Here is a 25,236-nt window from a genome sequence, read left to right as displayed (position 1 = left end):
GATCTCCGGATTTAAATCCGTGCGATTTCTATCTTTGGGGTCATCTCAAAGACATCGTGTACAAGAATGAAGTCCGTGATGAGGAAGACTTGCGAAGACGAATTATTGAAGGTTGTCAAACAATCAGGAACATGCCAGGAATCTTCCAACATGTCCAAGAATCTTTCGAAAGACGGGTTCATGTTTGTCTTAACGCCGTTGGTGGACATTTTGAACAATACCTGTAACGTCCATGTTAACTTGTTAAGAATAAAAGTAATACCAACCGAAAGGTACCATGATACTTTGAATTTACTTTACTAGAGTAGGCATACTTCTACTCATTTAATACACTTCTGCCAGGTGAAAGTTCAATAACGATGTTAGAGGGAAACTATTGAAATTGTCTCATTATTTCTAAACAAGTTGATAAGGCTGAATTTGTTTTAGTCTACATTTTCGAATATTTTCTTGTTTTAGGGGCCAATGTTTGGGGGGCCATATCTTCGTTGCAAATTCTTGTACACCCCATGTTCTTTGACACTTTCCACTCAGTTTGACCCAAAGAACACGCCCCTTGATTTATGGCAGACTTATCAGAAACACCCTGTATATAAAAAGATGTATTTTTGGAATCGAGCATATACGCAAAATATATCTGACTCTCAGAAAGGCAATTCATCCTTCTACGTCGCTATGCCTAAATCGGGCCTAACTTTACATCGTTGTTGGGTGAAAGGGAAAAGGCCTGGGAAGTTTACCCTGTCCTTGGTATGATTTCGGGCCCTACCGTGATGTAAAAAATATATTTTTTCGACGTATTTTTATAAGGGTCTCGTGTCATTCGAGCGTGTGAGGTATTAGACTTTGTATACATCCATATTAATAGAATACTCGACCATACATACCCTTTCGCTCCAGCTGGTATACTGTATATTCTATGAGACATCGGGGGCCCAACTTGACGTAAGGTTTGACGAATCTATCTCTTGTCCGGGCACCTAAAAATCCCAGTTTTTTTTTCGTAACCCTTCTCTTTTACTTGATCCTACTTCGAGATTTCAGTACGCGTAAGCCTAACTTGAATTTGTTTCTTAAGCCTTGGTCTAATTCAATTTGCGATGTATACTGTCTTTGGGATGGGTTTATAGTACCGCGGGGTATATTTTTCTACCCTTATATAACTCTTTATAACTCGACACTGTAAGACTTGAATTTGGTTCATGAAAGTTATAAGTTTAAGTTGCCTAGAAAAATTTCTAAAGTTTCCAGTTTCGCCAGAGAGTTTTGCTGAACTTTAGTTGGGCTTGTTTATGATGTGATTTATTAGAGTGTCTTCTCCAGTTCTCTGGTCTCTCAACTTCTCATAATATGAGATAAGAGTTGACGCGATTATCCCATGAATATTAAACTAAGTCGTAGAGTAAAATTGATTTACCTATATAAGGTTTTCAGCCAAAGGGTCAAATTTCAAAAGTTTTTCGTTTAAATTAAATTTAGAAAGGAGTATACCAAATTATATAAAGTAATGTCTATTATTTTTAACTGAAACAACTTTCGTACAACTTGAACTTCCGACGGTTGTTTGTCCAAATCTCATAAAAAATGCTTAAAAATTATTCGTTGGAGAGAATTATAGAGGGTGTTTGTGATAAGTCTGGCATAAAAAGGTATGAGAAGCTTCGTTTGAAAAACCTCTGATTTTTATAACAAAAGATAGAATTAATTTCTGTCAATTCAAAAATATCAAGCTATTAATTCTCCGATTTCTGGTTATTTGGCAATATGCATTTGAAAATGCTTCATATGAAATTATTTGAAATCCACTTTTTAAGAAAGGCTAAAACGTTTCCCTGTTGGCTGACGTCACACACGCGAGATTGTGCCACTCTCGCCGCTATCAGACCCAGAGTTTAGACAGGGGAGAAGCATGGACAAAGCTCGAGACGCGTATACCTCGTGCGTATAGGATTCCCGAGCTTTTTTCCTAACGTCATAGTGATGTCATCAAGCAGGCGAACAAGCTCGACAAGACAACATTGTTGATATATCGAAACTGAGTTTTCGTGATTTTTCCAATGGATTTTAAAAATAGAAACTTTGGTTCAATTATATTAAAAACTTGATATTTTGAAAGTAGAGACTCTAAAGTGTAATATAATAACACTTTCGTGCTAAAATAGCATATGAAATTGTAAATTCCCATACCCTTTAAGGGAGACGTTCTTTGGAATCATTGTCTTTCAGTTTCATAATTAAATTTAATGGGTCATCCTTAAAATACTCTGGACAATCATAACTCGAAAACTGTCCCTTAGGACAAACAAAATGGAGATAGAAGTTAAATTTTCGACTCAAAATCGTTCGTCCAAAGAATATCACCCTTTAATTTATGTCAGACTTATCAGAAACACCCTGTTTATTGTAAATATAAACACCGTATAATTATTAAAAGCCCGCTCAGAATTCGTGCGTCTTCAAACCCAATTTAAAAGAAGCTTTGTACTATTTTTAAAATGACTTTTAAACGAGTATAGTTGTAACCTTTTATTTCCTACCCATTATTTCAACCCCTTTTTAGTAATTATGAGAAATGGACTTTTCCCAAGCTAGCTCGCTTTTGAGTAGATTATAATTTAGTGGAGAGGTTTAATTTTTCACGATAAAGATACCCTTTTGTTTTATTAAAACCTTGCAAAGAAACGCCTTCTTTTAAATATATTTTTGGGAGCGAGTCAAATATAACATTTTCTTTGCTAATTACGATTATGGAATTGAATAGACCTAGGTTCGGATAGTAAAAGTATATTATTTGTTTTTAAATTCATTTGCATACAACGTTTTGTTCTTCAATTTAATTAAAACTTGGTAGGTCGAAGTTAGTTACACCCTTTTTAATGTTAAGCCGTAATTTTACGTAGCCATGGTTTTAATTTTAAGAGTGGTCGTAAGTCAAACGTTGTAGTCTATGAGTGGCGTTATGGTGGCGTAGATAAACTGCGTTTTCCAGGCCGCTCAAAGTATTGAAAAATTATATAACATTTCATAGATTATTTTTATTTATTTTATATGATGAAAAATATTAGATAAATTAACCTAGAAAAGGAATTAAGTTATTTTGGTTAAATTTGTTATTTCTATTCAATATTTTATAAAAATCTTAATTTAGTTTCATTCTAAATATTTCTATCGAAAATACTCATGAAAAACCAATTTCAGAATTTTTACTTAAGACCCCAAAAACTTATTACATGGCGAAGCATTTACGGTTTAAAAATTTACGAGCAAATCGACCCAAAAATTTCCTATTTAAATTCATAGGAGTGGTTTTAGGTCTTGATGGAATTTTTTGGTTAGAAAAGATTGCAGTCAAGTTTTAATATAAAAGTTACATCTCACTATCGAGCGCAATTTGAAGGGGGAAAAAATAATAATAGATTCGTTTTTGGATAATTTAGTGTCCCTTGAAAAACTTCATTCGCCTTTAAAGAAAAAGGAGCTACATTATAAATGTTACGATGTTTAAAGGCCCGTTCAGACTAGAGTTTCAAAATCTTACGTTTCGGAGCCGCCTGTGCAGACGTGAGAGCAGACGACTTAAAATGAACCAAGATTTTTGAACAAGGCCGTAAATAAGCACAGGACACTGGACATTGTCCAATAAAATTTTAAAATGTTCCACAATTTTCTTGAAAACTAAGGGGGTCACTGGACATTTGACCAATAGTTTTCCAAAGTTTTGATAGCTTGACTATGAAGATGCGACACATTTTGGCAAATCCAGTGGATAATGTCCAGTAAATTTTCCAGTCAAATGGGGGGTCACTGGACACATGTCCTATGAGAAATCTTTCTTAATTTCAGCCCTGCTTTTGAATACTAGAATGACTGAATCTGAAATGACAAAGTACTGCCAAGAATCCTAAAACCTTTCACGTATCTACTGCTAATGCATAGCTCACTTGACCATGCGTAGGGCTTGAAGGAGAGAATAATGGAGTGGAAACCCCCATACCTACAGCGTTGCCTCTGTACCCCCACCTACGGCACCGTAGTCCTCCCAGCATCCTCAGCCGTTAGGTAGGGTCGTACCGGACGAAATTGTAAAGGACGCTCCTTCTATCTTAAAAATAGAAGCTGGTTCTCATTCAAATAAAATGGGGCTACGCGGCAGCACTTAGCAATCGCCTACCGAAGGTTTGGCGTGCGCGAGGTACACTTCGAGAGATACGGTGCCGCAGGTCGCCCATCATCATTTCCAATCCATCTCACCTCCCTTATCCCTGATTAAGGCACGATCGAGTGAGCTATGGCCAAGAAAAGGCGCTAACGAGGTGGCGCCATCTCAATGCACTACACCCGACGAAACTGAAAATTTTCAAACTGAACCCGCGAATCTTTTACGTAGTCGTTACCACGTGTCTAATTAAGTTAGCAAAGCGACTTCACAGATGTGAAGGTAAGATTTTAGTCCATAGTCTGAATGGACCTTTAAATGAAAGACTGCCTTATATCAGTGATTAACAGTCCAAAAGAAAAACACCAAAGGGCCAATTTCAATTCGCGTTTATTGTTCCATTGAATAGTTCCGTAAAATAAACGCCTCCTATAAACAAACCGTACGTAATATTGGGGAATATACAATTTTATTTACCGTTGTCTCAATGCCAATTTCTCAAGCTTAAAATAACGGATGAAGTGAAATGACCCCAATCGAACCGAATACCACCGCATCTTTTAAATTGAAATCCCAGGGAATTTTTTGAAAAAGGGTTTTAGGTATACTCCATTGAAACCCCAGCTGTTGTCTGTCTTGAAAATTATTGAATATAATCGATAATTTTCAATACTTAAAATAATTTTTAATTAAAAGTTACAAGAGCTGGGTGCGGAGGTAAATGTATATTTAATACTTTGTTTAGCCCAGGGCTAATTAAAATTTTGAAAAGCTGTTTACTCCGTCCATTTTCTGATGACCCTTAATTGTGGTCAAATACCTAATGGGCGGGTTTTCGAAGTTACATTACCTACGGAGCCGGTGTATAACGCAGTTAATTAGTATATAACCTAATTGGTAACAGGCTAAATTTGTTTTAAAGCTGTTCTCTCGCAAAATTTTGGAAGGATTTTGAATCATTAAGTTAATTATAATAACCTTTGACCCTACTTTGATATTTTGATGAAAATTAAAATTGATCTTAATTACGTCGTAAGATTTCTTAAATTCTTCGATTGTGGAATATGGAAAGGGTTAAAATGTAGGAGCGACATCTTGGTGCAAAAATTTTGACACTGTCCTCTTGATATTTGACTCTGGTATCTAATGACACGTGACCTTTCCGGGTGCTCTTGTGGATATCTGGCTCGGATCGTCTGGCGTCCCCTGGAGAATAGTCGGAAATGAGAATGATGAGCAAAAGGGGAGAGATGACGATGGAGGGATATTCCAGAGACTTTGTCCCCCCGGGAGGATGCGAGAAACCTTCAGCCTCTTCCAGCCTGTATGGTAGCTACCATGCCCCCGCCCGTGCTAGTGAGCCTTCATAACGGAAAAGCCCCTCATTTGGTATAAATAGCTCCTTGGCGGCACGAGCTTTTTTTCAGCCTCCAACATCATTCCGGCTATAAATATAAAGAAAACAAGTTGGGCGAGCCAAGAAGACATTTCACCCTATTTGAAACTAATCAGGTGGTGTTCTTTGGTCAATTTTGAAACGAAAATGTAACTTCTATCTCCATTTTGCCCTAAGGGACACGGTTTTCGAGTTAAGATTGAATATAGTATTTTACGGATGACCCCTTAAATTTAATTAAGAAACTGATTTAGACAATTATTTCTAATTTAATTAATTAAGGGGTCATCCCTAAAACACTACTCAAATCATAACTCGAGAACAGTGTACCTTAGGGCAAACAAAATGGAGATAGAAGTTATACATTTTCGACTCAAAATTGATTTTCCAAAGAGCATCTCACTTAATTTATAGCAGACGTATAAGAAACATACTATATACAATTGTTTCAAAATCAAATAACACAACTTCCTCACTTGAATGCACAGTATGATGAGCTAAATTTAGTAGATTACTCTAAAGGGTAGATTCTACAGACTGTAGGGGTATTTATAAAATTCCAAAATTTTGGATATACAATCACGACAACTACGTATCTACTGGTACAGATAGTATAAAAGTGTTAGTTTCACGTATTAGAAGAAATCGGGCGTTGAAGACTTAAAAATGCAATAGGGGCCTCACGGTGCAAGGAAAACGATACGTCTTTTCGCTCTAGCGATTCGAAACAACTTAAGTCGGCGTTGTAGTTTGTTTTAGTACGTCGGCTCGCATTCTATGATGATGGAAAATGTGTAGTACGCGCGGCGATGGGGGTAAAAGGGTAGATACTTATTTTCCTTCCGAAAACTTGATTCCTCAGCTAGATTTTTCCCCAGTTTTACTCTTCATCCTACCAAAACCATGGTCTGAACCCTTTTTCATTTGCCATTATTTTTAGCCAGTGTATATATTCTTTCAAAATAAATAACAAATATTATTACCCCGAACTATTTTCCCGACTCCCGAGTCTGTGCATGACAAAAAGTCGGGTAAAGAAGAGATTTAGACTTTTCTCTTAATATGCAAATTTTTCAATGGTGTAGGTTAAAATGGTATAGCGGAATTTGAATATAGATGACAATTTCAGTTTTTTCGCTAAATTATTTTTGTTTCTCAATTTTAACTGAGCCAGAGTGAGCTCGGGTTAAGATGCGATATTAAATAACTTCTCAATAAAGATGGGATGGATTTATACAGGGTGTTTTTGATAAGTCTGTCGTAAATTAAAGGGTGTTTGGGTCAAACTTCTGGGTGGAAAGTGCGTCAAAGAACATGCATGGAGTCTTCAGAAATTAGTTACAGAAATATGGGGTCCCATACATTGATTGGCCACAAAAACATTAAGGAAATAGTCACAGATGTGAAGTAAGACGTACCACACTTCAATAGTATTCAATATAAGACCGTTATTGAACCTATATCTAGCCAAGAAGTGATATCTAGTTTGCTAGGGAGAAGGTATAATTAAATTCGCCAGATTTCCAGCTTTATCTCCAGTCCAAACGTAGTCTGTCCGGAGTTAATCCTCGCCTCTAAATTACAACCAGCATCTCATTGGGTCTTGAAAACTCACGTCCGCGCGACGCGAATGACGAAAATTACAGTGATATTTTCCGACTGAGGAGAGGCGAAATAGCCCGGCCTCCTTTTATGTCCCCCCTTGTATTTTGAAAGGGGGACTGGGACTATGGCGCGCGAATACAAAGGCATCTTATACCTTCTCCCTAATAAACTAGATATCACTTCTTGATCTAGCAGAAGTGTACTATGAAATATGTAAAAAACGTGCGTAATACGTTGGTAAAGTAAACCCTGAAACACCCTGTATTTAAAATAATAATTTTTTGGGTCAAAATCTCGGTTGATTTATTGGTTTCAATTTTTAAAGTGTAATAGATTTCTATGATGCAATTTAGTGACAAAGTTCGTAAGAAAAAGGTTTTTATATACTCAGAAATTGAAGGCGGTGGCCACCAGGGGTCCAAAAAATAAAATAAAACTAGAAAGAAAACAAACTTTTTTTTTTCTTTTAAGAAAATCAAACAAAAAATAAAATCCCATTTTTACCTTCTTTGGAATCTTTCTCTATCCCCTGGACGAATAAAACCTAATAGGTTTTCTTCTCCTCAAGAGTCCCTATTCTCTCTTTTTTTAAAATCCCATCAGGGAACGCGCGCACCTAAGTCCTTTTCATACCTTACCTTTTTTTATACAATTGAATTGAATATAATAGAATGAAGAGAAATAATACAGTAACCTACAAGTTCATTTTTTTTCTTCAAACTAAAAAAAAATATGAAAGAAATAAACCGTCCGATCTAAGCAATTTGTCACCTCAGATTTTTACCAACTTTAATATTGTTTCGCAGTTTTCGTAGTCAACGAAGTATAGTCAAGAACGGAGATAGTCTGTCCCCGTCCTAGCATACTTGGTGTAGGTTCGCGTCACTCCATTCCGCCATCTATGACGGTCTGCAGCAACTATATAGATTATAGAAATGTATGCTTTTAGACACGTGACATAAATATTAGCAGACGAATCTTCTCAACCAAGTATGCGAGGATGGTACCAGAGGATAAAGCTATTGCCCTATGTTCTTATCAGCATGAATCCGTTCTTGGTATAGTAAACCATTTTGGTTAAAAAAAGTTGACGATAAATGTCGAATTTAAGAGAATTTACCTCTAGATGTGGTGGTTTTACTTTTAGAGTGGAATTTGGTCAAACTAGCTTCTACTCATGCTAAAAAACATACCGGAACTTCCGGAAGAGGTGATTAAGTATATTAAAGGATACCAGAATTTTGGCAGGGGGTGGAGCTAAAGTCGAATAGCCAATAAATAGACTTTTTTCAAAAGGGGTTAATAACAATCGTCTGCTTGGGATAGCGTTACGTCGGAACATCCGGAAGCGGTATGTTGACAACATAGACGTTAGAAAGGGCTTCAGAGTTATCTGTCCATCAAATTTGGTCCGTATTGTCTTGGGATGTTCAGAAAGTGGTCAACACCAGACTTTATTTTACCTCCCACACTTAAAAATGGTCTATTATTACCGAAATGTAACTCAACCCTCGTTTTGTTACTTCAATTCACTATCTTCTGTATGTATTTAGTTATTTAACTCACGTGTAGGTAGCTAGGTAGGTAAGTGTGTAGTCTTTGGGACATCCACCTACACATAATACACATCCCTTATCTGAGACAGTCCAGCTATATTTCTTAGAATATATTTCGTTTAGTGTAGTTTTTTTTTTCTTCTTCACTGTTTTGAAGCGGATAAACTAGGCCCTATTGCGAGGAGATGGGCTGGGGGTTTCCTTTGAGATTGCATCCCTGCAGGGACCACAAGTGCCGGAGGAAAGCCTATGAAATTCCCAAGACGCCACAGCACCCTCTTCTAAAAATTTTATGACGTCAGCAAATTCTTTTTTCTTTCTTTCGAATCTTTTCTTATACACTAGCGTCTTCTGTTCCCGTTTTTCTTTAGGACACAGCGAGAGAGAGAGAGAGAGAGTATAAAAAATATCTGGGGTCTCTTAGATTCTGTGTCGTAAATTCCTTTTCTTTGGTCGATTTTGCGTTACTCCGGGTTCTCCAATTTTTGCATATAGATACACTTTCAATAGAGGAAACCTTTTTTCTCTCTCTCTCACTCTCTCTCTCTCTCTCACTCTCTCTCTCTCACTCTATCTCACTCTCTCTCACTCTCTCTACTTGGCAAAACCAAGAAAAAGCTAAATCCTAAGCCTTTTTCGTCGCGTGGGTCACACAAATGTACATTTTGTTGGCTTTAACTTAAAGAATGTTCAATTTTATGGCCCAGCTTCAAAATTTGCACCATCCATCCACGCATGCACGTTTGGCTATTGAAGACTTTGAGAAATATTGAACTATAGAATGAATGAACGAATGGATGGCTTTTTGGAATATTTAGGTTTTCAGGTCATTCTAGGTATATACCTTAAGTTATTCGCCTTAGCTGCCACAATTTTTCTAAGCCAATAAAAAATGTAAAGACGTAATATATTAATGCAAACATTCGTATAAGAGGCTTATTTCTTCAACTATAAGTCATTCTTTTTTGGGAGCAAAAGGGTTTACATTTTCTCGAAGTCGTCGTGATCCCCAATATTCTTATTATCATTTCGTCCCTAACATCCCCGAGGTACCTTTCCAGTAAACGACTCAATCTACCAGGGCCAGTTTTCTTTCGTACTTTTGCTATAAGGGAAATAAGCCTCGGCCCATTCCGTAAGTAGCAGTCAAGAGGCTTTGAACAAAATCCGGTAACGCTGTTTCATTCGTTGAACCTAACTAAACACATTAAAAGTAGCGATTTCTACCGCTTTTCCTTAATAGGGGTACCTTCTTATTATTTGCTAGGGAGTAAATTCCATTTTCTAGGAAGGAAATCTAAGCCTTCTTTTACTAGAACGTGCGGATACCTTAAGATATAAGCGAATTGTACGTAGTTTCCGTTATTGGATTAGTAAAAGGCCGGTCTGGGGCCAGAGGGGACTGACTAACTTTGACCGACCGCTTACCACGCACCGGCAAAAACCCTTTGAACGCGCACGAAGTTTGCAAAATCCGTCCTCAGGGAGAGTATTACCGTGTTTCATTCTTGCGCTGAAAATAACCCTTTAAATCATTTACGAAAGAATATTACAAGGTATTGTTTGTAACTTGGATAACGATTTGCTTCGTTTAGCTTATTTGCGATAAGAGTTGTTCCTAACTTTATACGCTGGGCCAGAACCCAAATACGACATGGGAATAAACGTATGAATAACCAATCATCTTAGGTTAATATCAGCTGCTGCCGTTGGCTTTGACTTCATTTTCTCGGGTATTATATGAGTTCTAAGCTAGGGTCTATATTATTTTTGAATGTCTACTTTGAAATCAGTAGACCCTAACGGAAAGGAACCATGGATGTATAAGGTTAAGTGTAATCTAATTTTAGGATGAATTTTATGTTAGGCAGATCAAATTGAATGGAAAGAAAAATTAAACTGACATCTTTAAACCTAAATATATTGCGAGAATTATCATACGTATCTATGGAGCCCTAGTCTATTACACACACCGGGAGGCTAGCCAACTCTAACTGCCTCTAGCGGTGCTTCTTGGTGCCAGGGAAATACCCAAAGCAGGAGTTCATAATAATCCGAAGTACGAAACTGGTTAAAAAGCCCGTAACAACAAAGTTTCGCCGTAAAGCTCAGCGGATTCATACACCGCTTAACTCCCAAAGAAATAGTTACCCCATTTTTTAGCGCCCATGCGCATTAACTTCCACACTTCCGGTTTAGCACTATTTTTATCTTGTGATTTTGAGAGCGAAAATGGCTCACGTCTGCTTCTGTGTAAAAGCCTTGGCTAAGAAGTTTGCTTTTAGTCGGGGTTTCTAGTTTTCTACAAAACATTTAAACGATCGTCAATGATGTTTTGTTGTGATATGTGTGAGTGAGAACTTCGTGGTTAAATTAAAACGGTTTGGACAAATTTATTCGCAGTATCTTTAATATAAGAATTGCACGTGTTTCTACGTCCACCATATCGCCATTTTTCTTTTCGACGGAGATCCCAGCCAACGGAAGTTTTGGAACGAAAACCAAGGAGCATAGATACCACTACGATACTGTAAGGTTGTATGTCCATAAACAGGCTAATCCTTTCTATGCGCAATGACAGAATCTTGTTGTTCGCGATTTTTACCATTAGCTCTATGGCCAGTTTCATACTTCCCCCCCCCCGAAGGGCGGTTATTATGAACTCCTGCCAAAGAAATCGGAATTACCCCACCCCTGTGGTGTTTTCTTCTCTGTTGGAATTAATGGAATTTCATCTTTTGATCTTGATATTAAATTTTTACGCCGAATCTGAATTTTAAGTTTTGAAATGAAATCGTACGTCAGCTAAATCAATACGAAAGACATCATTAAGAGCCTTTAACCTCATTTATTAAAAATTTCTCAAAGCCCGCTGAATACAGCGATGAAGTAGATAGATAATCTGGAAACCTTTTTATTAATACAGTATCCTATCATCCCTGCTCCATTACCCTTAATAATATTTCGGAGTTTATTTATTATTTTTTTTAATGAGGCTAATTTAAATTTTTCTCGTTAATAAATCCAATCCCACGCTTGCATTAACAAAACATCCGTGTAATTTTCCCATTCAAATTCAATACCTGAAAACAATTCCCCTGGCAGCTAGCGCTATCATTATGTTAATATTTCATTCATACACCTACTATATATGTCTATCAAATGTTATTTCGAAAAGGGGAGTTCATTGTACGACGGAGTTTTGTATATAAATTAGGCTTAACGGCTGCGTAGGCCTTCTGTTCTAAAATTTCTAAGATATTTAAAGGGAGCGTCTCGTAAAAATCCACTTGGCCCATGCGCAGTGGTCTTCACGCGACTTTAAGAAACAGGTTAGCGTGGTCAATCGCACTGAACTAAAATATTGAAGACCCTATTATCTTTACCTTAATGCCAATGATAAGTTAAATGAACAAGCGCACGATAGACCTGTTTCAAAAGTCTTGGGGTAAAATGGAGTTTGGTATTTGACCACCATGGAACATTGATGGATATGTGGACAACAAATACATTAAATATGACTTCAAATGAAAAAGGATTTGGTTGTACTTGTAACGTCGAAGTCCTATCTAACAGGGACTAATTTGTGTTTATTGAAAAATCACAAGGCAGTCAGGAGTGTGGCACACTCGTAGGACAAGCTTCTGGGCCACAGAAGTTTGAAGGAATACGACACATGTCGGCGTCCTACCCTAGGGATACCTCTGTCCTTTATTAAGGTGCCTTGACCGTAACCCCAAAGTAAGCCTCACTCCTCCCCTGTTTAATCACGTCATGGAACCTGACTAATCGCATCCTTGCCAAGGACCCCTTATGGAAACCCAATTTACATTGTAAAAAGTCGCAATCACTACCTCGACTTAATACAATACTTCATGAGACTGTCCCTTTAAGGGTGAAACTGCATGGCGGAGACTGGGTAATGTAATAGGGCATGCAACAAAACCCTCGCATTGTTTTGGCAACTTGAAAACCCCCGGAGAGTGCCTGACGAAGCGAGCTACTACACTGTGAAATGTTTCATTAATATTTTTTACCCTAGCTGTAGTTGTAGGCCTAGGCCTCTTTTCAAATTTTTCATACTTTTTTCTTTTTGTTGGGTTTTTTATTCACCGTGGAAAATGACGTTAAATATTTGGTATACCGTGTGAGGGAGTTCTTTGTGCGTAACCCTTTGAAAAAAATAGTGTAGGTGGTGTGCGAGGTTGCGCACCCTGTGTATTGTTGGATATTACCACTGGATTTGTTCAGGTTTTTATCCCGTATAAGGGAAAGAAGCGATATCTAGTTTACTAGGGAGAAGGTATAAGATGCCTAAGTGTTCGCGCGCCATAGTCCCAGTCCCCCTATCAAAATACAATAAGGGGGGACGTAAAAGGAGGCCGGGCTATTTCGCCTCTCCTCAGACGGAAAATACGCAATTTTCGTCATTCGTGTCGCGCTGACGTGAGTTTTCAAGAACCAATGAGATGCTGGTTGTAATTTAGAGGCAGGGATTAACTCCGGCCCTACGTTAATTTGGACTGGAGATAAAGCTAGAAATGTGTCGAATTTATACCTTCTCCCTAGTAAACTAGATATCGCTTCTTGTAAGGACTAGGACAGATGTTTTTCACGCACTTTGCGATGTAATTTGCCATAAGTGGTGATTTATATAGCGTGCTGGGATTGTGTGTTTAAAATGGTTTAAGTATATAGTACGAAATTTATTCAAATTTGGTCTTCAATGTTTGTCTTACATCTTCACTCTTTGCTTTGAAGTTCTAAGACCCTTTAACTGAAAAGAGTTTTTATTTTTATAATTTCTTGGGAATTTTCATGCACTTTTCTTAATTTGTTATTACCAATTAATAATGAATCTATTGTTGTTATGCAAATGAATGGAGATTTGTTCGAAGTCAAGCCGCTAATGATAATTATTAATGCCTAAAGGGTAAAAGTCTAAAAATAAAATAGACGAAATGAGGAATATTTCCTTTGAGTTGGCGAATTTATCCGAAAAATTATTGGGGAATAATTTCCATAGGACATACATACTCTCTGAAAGAGTTGATTTTTTTTTCTATTATGGTTTTAGTTTTGTCGAATTCCTTTTTTTTTTTATGTCTGTCGACTTCAGCACCAAGTTCTGTTTTGCATATGTCGGGTGCGGTTCCCTTTGATTTGTTCTTTCTTTTGTTCATCAAGTTTCACCCAAATTTATTTCGAGAGAGGTATTTACTTGTCCCTTAGTTGTAGTCCAAACTTAGTCTTCTTTTCCCAATGTTATTGTTACCCAGCTAGGGAAGAGAGACTATAAGAAGCAAAAGGCGCGTGCATTTAATCGCGTGAGGTGATATCGGTCGCTAATTGGTCGCTCGCATTAGACCTACCTTTGTTTTTAATTTAAAAACCGGTTTTAGGCTTAGCAAGTCAACTTACTTTGAAAAATTATTATTATGAAATTAACAGAGAGGTTTCAGTTTTTTTTGGTAAGTTTTTAAACGAGTGCGGCTACAAGTGCTCCACTTTTTATGGTAGAAAAGTTTAAATAACAATATTGTGGAAACTTTAGCAATAAACAATTAAGCTAATTATCAATAATTTGGAAAAGGTGGCAATATTTAGGGGTAAAAATATGTCCAATTTAGTAATATTTTGAAAAGGGGATTTTTTTTTTCAGTTGATAAATCTTGAGTATAACAAAAACAGATGAACATTTAGCCGCTCATCAAAATAAGTACTGGTTGGGCTGTATGGTTTCTTCCAAACTGTATTTATACACGTTCTGTCCGTCTTGTTTTTCTTCTCATTTCGTCTGCGATATTTTTCCGCTAATTATCTGGCGCCCTTTTCACCAAAGTACAATGATAAGAAATAAAAAAATTTGTCAAAAAGACGAAAGCTTAGATTTGTCAAAGTGAATTATTCTCGCGTCTTTGTAGGGGAGGGGGCACAAGCCCCACTCCCACATATTGGAATTGCGGAGTGAAATCAATTTTCGTATCTAGCCTGGTAATCTGCCCCAGTATACCTTATACCCTACGCCCTTCTTCGGTATGGTCTCTACCCCATTGTAAATTCTCTATGATTCTACGTAGATTTAATGCAGTTTTGCTGAATATTTTATCAGGAAATTCATAAATTTTTTAATAGTGAATTCCCAGCAAATATAAGGAAATTTCAAAGTTTTAAAATATTAATTACATGTGTCTTAGTTATAAATATATACTCAACTATACTCTCTTAAATTGTCTAAAGCAGGGTTCATACAAACCTGGAAAAATCAGGGAAATAAATAGCTGATAAAAACCTCAGGGAAAACTCAGGGAAATTACGAATTTTTAGTAAAATTCAGGGAAATCAGGGAAATTACGAATTTTTAGTAAAATTCAGGGAAATCAGGGAAATTTGCGTCAAACAGGGGCCGAGTAATTAAGCAAATTGTTCGTGAATATTCCCTCCATAGGATTAACATTACACTATACTTTGGAGGCTCATAACTGTGGTTATATTAGAGATACGGGGATGTCCTTTGATTATTTAATAGTCCTATTTGCCCCCCCCCTTATTCGTTAACATTTGCTCCATATGATACTCCATATACAGGAAAAACCTGGAAATCTCAGGGAAATTGTTTTCCAAAAGTTGTATGAACCCTGTAAAGTTAGGAATAGTTTATACATAAGTTTATAAAGTATGTTACATGATAAGTATGACGCTACCTATACTTCGTAATGCTACTGAGAGACTTACAGCTCGAGCTAGTTCGAGAACGACGGAAGCGAGAATTGAAGTCTTACACTCAGTTAGTTTTTCAGGACTTCCATTTAGGTCCTATTTAGTCTGTTGTACTAAGCGTTAATTTGACAGCGCCTCACTAGGCGTCGCTTTACCTCGAATCTATATGACCTACGTTGTCACTTCATGACAAGCTCCAGTTTGTAACCAGCACTGACAAACTTATGGAACATATATCTTATCTTGTAGTGAAAAGACACCTAAATTTTATTGCATCGTTCTTATTTAATCAGTATTATTAACCCTATTTAATTTAATTTAATTAATTAATTTTAGTTTAAAGTTTCATGATATTAAATTTTGATAAATTAGAACCGGGCATACCTGCCAAATTTAGTTGACTTTTATCGATGTTTTTATATAGCGGTTAATTTTCTTTAAAAGGTAACGAAAAAGTCAAGTTCTGTAACGAAAAAAAATATTCTTTTTATGGCGGTTAAAAGTTTCAGGGCTTCATAAGAAGAGAGATAGAGAAAAAGCAACCTTATATCCAAAACTTGGTTACTAAATTAACCCGTATATAAAGATTTCTCGCTTAGATTTTGTATAAAAAATACTTCAAGTGGACTCTGGACCATGTCGCAGGCCCCAGGCACGAATTTTAAGATTTTTGTAAACCAAGGCTTAGAGAATATTACACTCACTTTTATGGAATGAACGGATCTAAAAAAAGGGCCCAGGTATATGGACGAAAAAATACCTGATGGGTTTTTGAAATAACTATTAGCCTGGTGCCTTTTTTCTTCTTCTTCTTTCTCGTCTAGTTTAAAAAGCTTATTCTGAAAGTTGTCCAAACTTTTTATAGGATTTTTATATAAACTTAGTATTCCTCGATAAAAAAAACTGTTAATACATCTTAAGTATGGCGTGAGATTAATACCACAGGTAAAGTTCAATCCATCTTTTTTTGTTCGGAATTTGTAAGGACCACGTATTATTTAAGCAAATCAATTTTGAATCTTGTGGAGATTACAGAAAATTCTTAAAATTTGTAGCTGCTGCATCAAGTACTTAAAGTAAATGTGTAAACTTAAGAATAACTTTACAAGATGAATACTAAGTTTTCTTAATTAACTTTATTATAAAATTAGTTTCACCCATAGAAGTCAGAACTTTGTTTCTGGAAATACAATATCGATTTGACCCACTAAGTTCTACAACTTGAAAAATTGTTTATATCGTAACTGCATGTTTCCAATTTTGGAAGTGTCCCATCGAATCTAATTTACTTCCTTGTCCCTTTTGACCATACCCACAGCGAGAATGAATCCTATATGGGGCATCTAGTCTCCCAAACAATTTCGGGGGTAGGTTTGAAGCGAAAAGCCTTAAAAGTCGATATCGTAATCTAGAATAGCAAGGTAGATTTAAAAGGAAATGCTGGTCGTAACCTACACCCCCTAGTTTGCCCCCCTCTAAATTCAATTCTATCCGCAAACCCCTTGGTCCAAAACAAAAGATTTCAATGCGTTTCAGCGTCTGTGCCCCTTTTGGACGACACGTTAGGCTTAGCGAATGCTTAAGGCGGATTTGGGCTTCCTCGCGCTTGATTAAAGGTACCGTACCTCCCCCGCGGTAAGGGACACACCTGATGTTGACCCTGATGTAGTTGAGAAAGGAAAGGGGTCCGAGTTTTATAATTGTCCTTTTAGTCGTTGTCCCATTTTCAATTCCCTCGAAGTTTACCCGAGGTTCCAATTTGGAATAATAGGAATAGTTTGCCTGGACCTTTTTGATGTATACGTTGTTGCAGTTGTTTTATTTTTAATTCGTATCTCTAATATCCGTAAAAATTATTTTGTATTTAATGAAAATATGCATGGTTTATTATTTAAAATTTCATGCTCTGAAAGGTTTATTGTCTGACTTATAATGGGTATTAAGTTGCAGGTATATTAATTTTTTTAATATTTTTGGAAAGTATTTAAGCATAAATTGCGATTGACTTAAAGGATTAAACCCGAAGGTCCAGGCAGTCATTCAACTTATTATTCGATGTACATATTGTATTTTTGACTCCACTATTACTTAGTAATCTTTTAAAGCAAATCCCTTAAAAGTCGTCCTCTCCATAGGATTAACTAGGGGCCTTTTAACTCTGGTCCCACAAGAGATCCGGGGAAATCCTTTCAGTGTGTTATAGTCCTATTTATCCCTTTTCCAGGGTCTTACAACAATCAGGGTCCGAGTAATTAAACAAAACTTTCATTAACGTCCTCTCCATAACTTTTTTCTGACGTAGACACCACGCTGGCTGTATTGTATGATTGGTGATGACGTCTTAACCGAACGAAGAAATTGATGATTTAGTCTTAACACATCGTTACAAATCTACTACTAAAATATTTATTTATTGCACTGGGAAAATACGCTCTTTCGCACTGTATTAAACATGAACTCTATTTCCTCAACGTTCGCTTGGAAATTTAAAGTTTCATCACCTGTAAATAAGTCGGAACCCTTTCTCTATCTATTTCCTAAGTAAAGATCGTATATATCGCTCCATAAAATAGTAAGGTGTAGAAGATTTTAAAGGTATATATATATACATACACTGGAACCCTAGCCGACGTTGTTTATTCTAGGCCTAACCAAATTTCTACTAGAATAAATTTGATCGGTATAAGAGCGCCTTCTTCCTCTTTCCCAACATCCCACACACTTTTACCTCCTAACTTCAATTCGCCTATACACCCTGAAGGCTCTGTGTTTTTAAAAAAATATATATATTTAGAATATAGCTCTGCAGTAAGTGCACTACTCCTGCCTACCTACCCCTTTTTTGTTCGCTTCACTTTGCTCCAACGGTGTCAGCGAAAATAGTTCAGAATATAAAGCCTGTAATATACTCCCTATAGTTCCAGGATTCAGTTGGACCTTTTTCAATACCAATATATCGTAGGTTCAAAGATTGACAAAGATTTTTTCGTTGGTAAACCTTGTTCTGTACATATCAACTTTCTATGAAATTACAGAAAATTCTACTCTTTTTCCATTCGACCGTTAGGTTACCTTAATATGCTCGAAGCTACATTTGCAGGGTCGAATGGGTTTCAGTTCAGTTCAAATTGGGCGAGATTCCTTGGTTTCTAAAAATAATATCAGAAGTGAGATGAGACTAGAAGTGAAGGGCTCTAGATTGGTAATAGATCCTGGCACTAGTGAACAAATTTGAGGATTTTATGCCGCTTCCCACGCGCCTACACTACTGAGAAAAAAATTGGTCGAGTTCCAAAAACATTTCCTACCCCCTTCCCCTCAACCTAAAGCGGCCGAACACGGACGCGGCTCCTTGAATCTAGTTCGGCCGTCTACCACCGCGAGCGTCTCACGTTTTGGAGGAAAAATTCAGAAACCGCCACCAGAGGGCCAACCGTTCTTGTGTTATCAAGAATATTCACTTTCGCCGAGTGAAGAATTAGGTTAGCTCAGTACTTCTGGTCTCATCTCACTTCTGATAATATTGATATTTTTATAAGTTGTTCTTGAATTAAATTTTGAGTTCAAAACCAGTGTATGAACTTTAAGTTGTAATCTTTTACTGTACCTTGGTTTTAAACATTTTAACTTCTGAAACACAACTGTCAGAAAAATAATTTTATTCAACTTAAAACATTTTCTCACTGAAACCATCAGTCCAGCTTTAGTTTTAGGGTACAAACCATCGTTCAAACATCTCTTTTTTTTTTGTTTTCCTTCCCTTTTTCTCCCTTTTGCAAGCCTCTCTTTATTTTTCTTGATCGGGTAAAAGTTATACGCGGGTGTCGTTATGCAAACAAGGTTGGTTGGCGCTCTCACGTTCCTCAGTCTTATAATGGCGCCATTTCGAGCCCCACCGTTTTTCCCGCCTAAATTCTTTTTTTTTTTCGCGCCCAGTGTAATAAAAACAAAGAAGTGGCTTAAACCACGCGGTGACCAGAAAATAAGTCTACGTAAAGCTAAGGCGATTTAATTTGCATAGCCTTCGAAACCGTTTTTGCTTTAGTACGATCGGTATAAAGCCGAAAAATCGTCCTTATTTCCCTGAGTTGACTATTGCCCGGATAAGAAACGGCGGCAATTGCTGTCTTGAGAGGAAAAATGTCCTCTTTTTCGTAATATTAGCGATGATTTGTATAATTTTTAGCTTTACTCACTTTTGACCTGATTTCCTTTGGGCAATATTTATTTAATTCCATTATGCTTTTGATTCTGATGCGAATGTGCCAGATGTCAAAAGGCGTTTCTTCGATATTTTTATCCGTATAATACTTCTCTTCGAGAGACGTGTACCAACCACAAAGCGGGCCAGGTAATTGTTTGTAACATGATTCTTCCCAATATCATTTTACATTTGGAGTGTACAAGGTTACTAAACCGAATCTCATGCTCGATAAATTTCCCTTTATCATTACTCTATTAGTGCTTAACTACTTGACAAGGCGCATGCGCTTGTGCGTTTTTGTCCCACGTCAAGACAATCAAGGTTTGTGGGTTGATTTCTGAGGATTTAGTAAATACCAAACAGTTATAGAATTCACAATAGCACGGTGCGATGCCAATCTGAAGTTTGATGAGCGGGAGAGCAAAGAAAAAGGTGATGAGCCTGGGAATAATTATGTTACATAACTTAAGTATTAAGAGCATACAGAGTGTCATCCTTCTTCTATTATCCCCTTCTGATAATATAATTTTTACCAATTAAATATGGCTTGAATTGGAAAAAACAAAACATTGTTCTTTGAAGTCTAATTAATGCATTCTCATTTAATTAAGGGAAACTTTAAAACCTTACGAACCATCTAATCAAGTTATTGAATATCCATTTTCGATTATGGTACAAAGAAGAAAAAAATAACCGTAGTTTACAGATAACAAGTTGCCTTTGTGACGTGTGAAACTTGAAAACCGCGTTTCGGTATCTCCATCACCCCCATGATGACTTCGTTAGTAGTAGCGCCTACCATAGCAGCATTGTAACGCAATCGAGGCAGGCAGGCACCATTCTCGTTAATACGCTATACAAAAGACACTCGAATGATTGATAACTAAGCCTTAATATTGACCTTTATGTCGAGGTCAAGAAAAGTAGCGGGATATTCTTCGAGATTAAACGAATGAAGCTGAAATGTAGGATTTAGGTAGAAATACCCTATTATTTTAGCTTTAAACGTGTTAGCTCTATTAGGTAGAACAATTCCCAGGACTTTCGTGAGAAGAAACTGCCAGTAAGCTTAAAGAGTTTTTATCGGAAAGTGATGATAGGTCTTTGCTGTAGCTCATCTCGAGAAAACACAGGAGAGACTTGATTTACGAAGGAATAGACCATTTTATGAAGTACTTGCAGAGAAACCAACGTGCTGCCATATAAGGCAAGGCCAGACGGAGTCTGAGTTCACTATTCATCGCGCTGCCTCTAGCGATGTTCCTAAACCCAAGTATGCCTCCCTCTTGTCGGGTTTGCTGCTCTGTTGGAATTAATGAAACAGTCTATTGCGACCTCTTTATATCGGACCATGAAATGGTCTACAAAAAAGTATCCCCTTGAGAAAACCCTATAGCTCCATCTTAGAAAAATGACGCCAAACTAGCTCTAAAAGATTTGGCAAAAAGATATTGGTTGGAGTGCTTGGCTAGACTTTGCCGGACTAAAGCTTTGAAATGAATTGAAAGAGAAGACTTAAGTTTAATTGAAGTCCCGTCCGTTCTGGACGGACCTTGTCCTACGTATTGGCCTTCTATTATAAACTACTCGACGGTCCAACACTCCAAAAAGTACTTAAAAATAAAAAGGATTATTGAGAGGGTACTTGAAAGAAAGGACTATTTTATCGCTCGCACTTCGACACTTTGGAAAAACGAACCCTTTTTAAGAGATTAAATTGGATAAATTTACCACGAAAATATTGCCCTGGATTTGTACTACTATGGTTTCGAAGTAGGGGATATGTTTTAATTTTTATCTTGCCAAAAATACATGTTTTAAAACAAGTGAAGTAACAAATTACTTTCACTACAACTCTATAATTTTAATCAATTTATTCCAACCTGGTGGTAAAGATTCCATTTTATAGAAAAATCGTAAATATTTAATTCTTAAAGTTAAAAGTTTATTTCTTAATTATATATTCCCTTTATGTTAAATTTTTGGAATTTTGGGGAGAATACTTTATTTAAATTTAATTGTTTGAATTCAAAAGTTTCCGTCCATTCTCTCGTGATAAGGCCTTTCATTAGGCCTTATTTATAATTTATCCCAACGGTAAACCTCGAGTCAATACCATCCGTGTCTGATGGCACCTTTGAAGATAGCTTATTTCCAGCTTTTTGATCTATTAGTCCTTTTCTTTATAACAATGCGGGAAAAATATAAAAGGCGGGAAAATAAGCGCGTGGAAAATAGATATCACGAAAATGACTCACAATTACGCGCCATTTTTGCTTGGCGCATTCGGAAAACCTCCTATTGGTCTTTCTCGTTGTTTGTCGACGTAGGAATAAGTATAGACCTACATCTCTCGGTTTTGGCGCGAAAGCCACGTTAATATTTATGTCGTTTTCTCCTCCCTGGAGACCATCTGCTTCGGTGTATGGAAGTATAGCCTTTCTCGTTTTCACACTAGTTCTGGCGCTAATGCCATAGGCAGAGAAAACGCGCGCTTTGGGAGAGAGGATCGGATCTCGTAGAAAGTGCGGGAAATATTCCCGCTGCACGATTTGCCTCTGTCCCTTTTCTTTCTATAGCGAATTCAGATTTTGGTGGCAAAAACATTTTGATAATGTCGTTGTGAAAGTTTTGGCAAGTCTGCCCCTGCCTTATGCCTCCGTTTGCGGCAGCGCGGCCTGCCAGGAGAATTAATGCCTCCTTTTCTCATGTCCAGATTATCCGGTAACCTCCCCCGTTGTCTGTGAGGAAGGGGGCGGTGTCTAACTGGACAACGTCCGATGTCGACAACGAAATTACCGGATATCTATCACTTTCCCCCTCAGACTCATTTGTGCGGTTTGTACAGGGCTTAATATGGGGTTTTGGGATCGACTCAGCTCTTTTAGAGCTAGGGAAGAGATGCAGTAAGGGAACAGCTTCATTTTAAATCCTTTATAAAGTTGATAATTTAATATAAAAAAATGTGTTTTAATTCCCCTTTATGTTGGTTTTTCCTTGAACACCGGTGTATTGCGTGGTAAACATTTCTACAGGGGCCATAGGTTTAACATGGGGTCTTTTGCGCCTGGTGGGATGCTTACCCCCTAAGATTTTTATGTTTATTTTTCAAATAAATTCATATAAATTTATTTAATAATGCCCAATTAAAACGTTATTGCGTTAAAATTTTATTACTAAACTTTTTAATAATTAAACCTAATTTTTTTAAATATAATTACAGACTGTAACCATGTCGTACATCAAACTTCTTGGCTTTTTGTCTCTGTTCGTACTACTGGCAACGGAAGCATTGGGTCAAGATCGTCCATATTGGTCATCTTACGATAACACGAATGATATCAATGAACTCATCAAACAAGAACCGTGAGTTTTTCCTTTTTACTTTTATTTTCTATTATATTTCTTTCTTTTGGAGCGTGATCATTATCCGCCAGGCCACTAAGCTCTATTAAGCGCTGAGAGGCGCACTGTTTTTGCATACTAAACAATTTCCAGGCGCTATCGTTAACGTTAAGCCTTGGTTGGGGTGTTGAAAGCCCTTACTTGCAAACTCGGAATCAAGTAAAGAGGCGGGAAAAGTCCCTAATTACCTTAGGATTCGAAACCATTACGCGCCTCTGTATTAGTTTTGATTTATTAAAACTGTTATTTATGGCGCGAGCTAGCTAGCTGGTGTGGTATACAAATTGAGCCTAATTACTTTGGGCTTCGTACAGAATTACATCAGACAAATGATTTATGAAAAATAATATTCTATCTTGATTTTTGGCTCCGGCTGCTGCTGCTACTGTATTTACCTAAGTTTACCTTTATCCATTTTTCTCTCACGCAGTTAGTAATATTTATTTATTTTTTTTAAAAAAATGCATGGAGATTTTTGAAAAATGTTTAAATTATACTGACTATATATATTTGATTTATATACAATCATTATTTTGTATTACTTTAGCTTGAATTAACATTTAACTTCGTTATATTTTTGAAACTATTACGTATGTAAATATGTCGCGATTGATGTGATGCGAGTTTTGTCTAAACGCCATTTTCGCCATTACTGATGGTTAACTTGTTAAGACTTCATTCTTAAAGGCCGACGTCCATCGAAAAGAGTTCTAGCGAACTGAAAACCGAGACTAACAATGGAGTATAACCGTGCTGATTTTCGAATCCCCGCTGGGGTAAAAGATGGAAGGGTTCTAGCTAACTGAAAGCCGTGCAATGCGGTTCTAGCGAACTGAAGATACACAATAGAGAACTTCCTTCAGGGGAAAGCAAAAATTCAGAGGAAATAAATTTCAAAGAATTTCTATTGTTCATCTTCAGTTCGCTAGAACCACATTGCACGGCTTTCAGTTAGCGAGAACCCTTCCAACTTTTGACCCAGCCGGGCTTCGAAAATCGGCACGGTCGCTCCATTGTTAGTCTCGATGCTCGGTTTTCAGTTTGCTAGAACCCTTTTCGCTGGAAGTCGGCCTTTAAGACTGACCGTGATCAGAGGCTATCCAATTAATAATACGAATAGCTTCAAATGTAGGTTATCGAAATGAGGTAATAATTTTGCGTGGGGCAGGGTAAGGATTGTCACATCTTTGACAAGTTTAACATACTTAAACATGATTTAAAGTAAATTATCTATCATCACATACTGTTTATTACCTTTGTAAAAGAAGATTTCAAACATTATACCTTATTTAAATTTACATATGTCCCCACGTACCCTCCCTCCTTTTTGATGCTTCACATCTGCAGAATCGTATAAAGGTAGATGACACGTGAAACGTTTTTAATATAACGAGAACATAGATAGGGCGGTATGAAATAAGCGTACTCCTGACATTTTGAGTTCTTTTTAATACTTTCGAATAAACGTTATAGGCTACCGTAGGAAAACGAAAACCTGAAGGTCCAATAATAAAAAAAGAAAAGCTCCTAGCTCTTGTCCTATCCACCTTCCGTATATACCTCAGTTAGAATTTCTGTTCTCTTCCACCATCGTAGTACGCGGGATTTACGTATACGCAGATAGAATCAAGGATGTTATTAAATTCTGAAGATTTTGACAAGCTTCTTTCCAGCCTCCATCCACCGCGCGCGCTTTTTTCCCGCGCTTTTGCTTCTCTCTCCAGCCAACCTCCTTTCCCGCGCGCGCTTTTTTATTCCCGCGCTTTTTCCTTGTCTTCGACGAAATAAAGAAGAATTTCAACTCGTTTTTTATCTTCATCTCGCTTTGCATTTGATGCGGAGCGACTGTCACCGAAAGGGGGAACTGTTTTTATTAATTTTTTTTTACTATTTTATTTTACAATGATCGAAATGAAAAAGGCGTTAAAAGAAGAAACCCAAACGAAATCAAATCGAAACTTATTTGAGTTAGTTTGTTTTTAACCAACGGTTCAGTGATTCTTTTAATTTTAATTTAAATCATAAGTCGACAGTACAGGGTGTTTCTCATAAGTCTGCCTTAAATTAAAGGGTGTCGTGTTCTTTGAGTAAAACTATGGAACGCCGTTTCGGCCAAAATTATAGCTGGTTGTTGTCTAGATGGCGGGTTGTGGCCTAGATAGCGGGTTGTAGTCTACATGGCGGGTTGTGGTCT

The 25,236-nt window shown here is 37.1% G+C and overlaps 1 protein-coding gene across 5 annotated transcripts in view; it reads left to right on the top strand.

Moving 5' to 3' along the window:
• The window catches only part of Mcr (macroglobulin complement-related), a 220,592-nt gene that overhangs the window by 145,275 nt on the left and 50,081 nt on the right, over nt 1–25,236 (top strand). For all 5 annotated transcript variants that reach the window (XM_089848834.1, XM_089848836.1, XM_089848833.1 and 2 more), the window contains one exon: nt 22,861–23,003. In XM_089848834.1, coding sequence (XP_089704960.1) covers nt 22,870–23,003 — 134 coding nt within the window. In that variant the 5' untranslated portion in view covers nt 22,861–22,869. The remainder of the gene's footprint in view (nt 1–22,860; nt 23,004–25,236) is intronic.

Source organism: Phalangium opilio, unplaced genomic scaffold (assembly GCF_054372755.1).
Source record: "Phalangium opilio isolate 3A_F unplaced genomic scaffold, DU_Popi_V2 ptg000082l_1, whole genome shotgun sequence".
Lineage (NCBI taxonomy): Eukaryota > Metazoa > Arthropoda > Arachnida > Opiliones > Phalangiidae > Phalangium > Phalangium opilio.
Note: the sequence above shows the minus strand (reverse complement) of the source record. Positions and strands in the feature narration are given on the sequence as shown.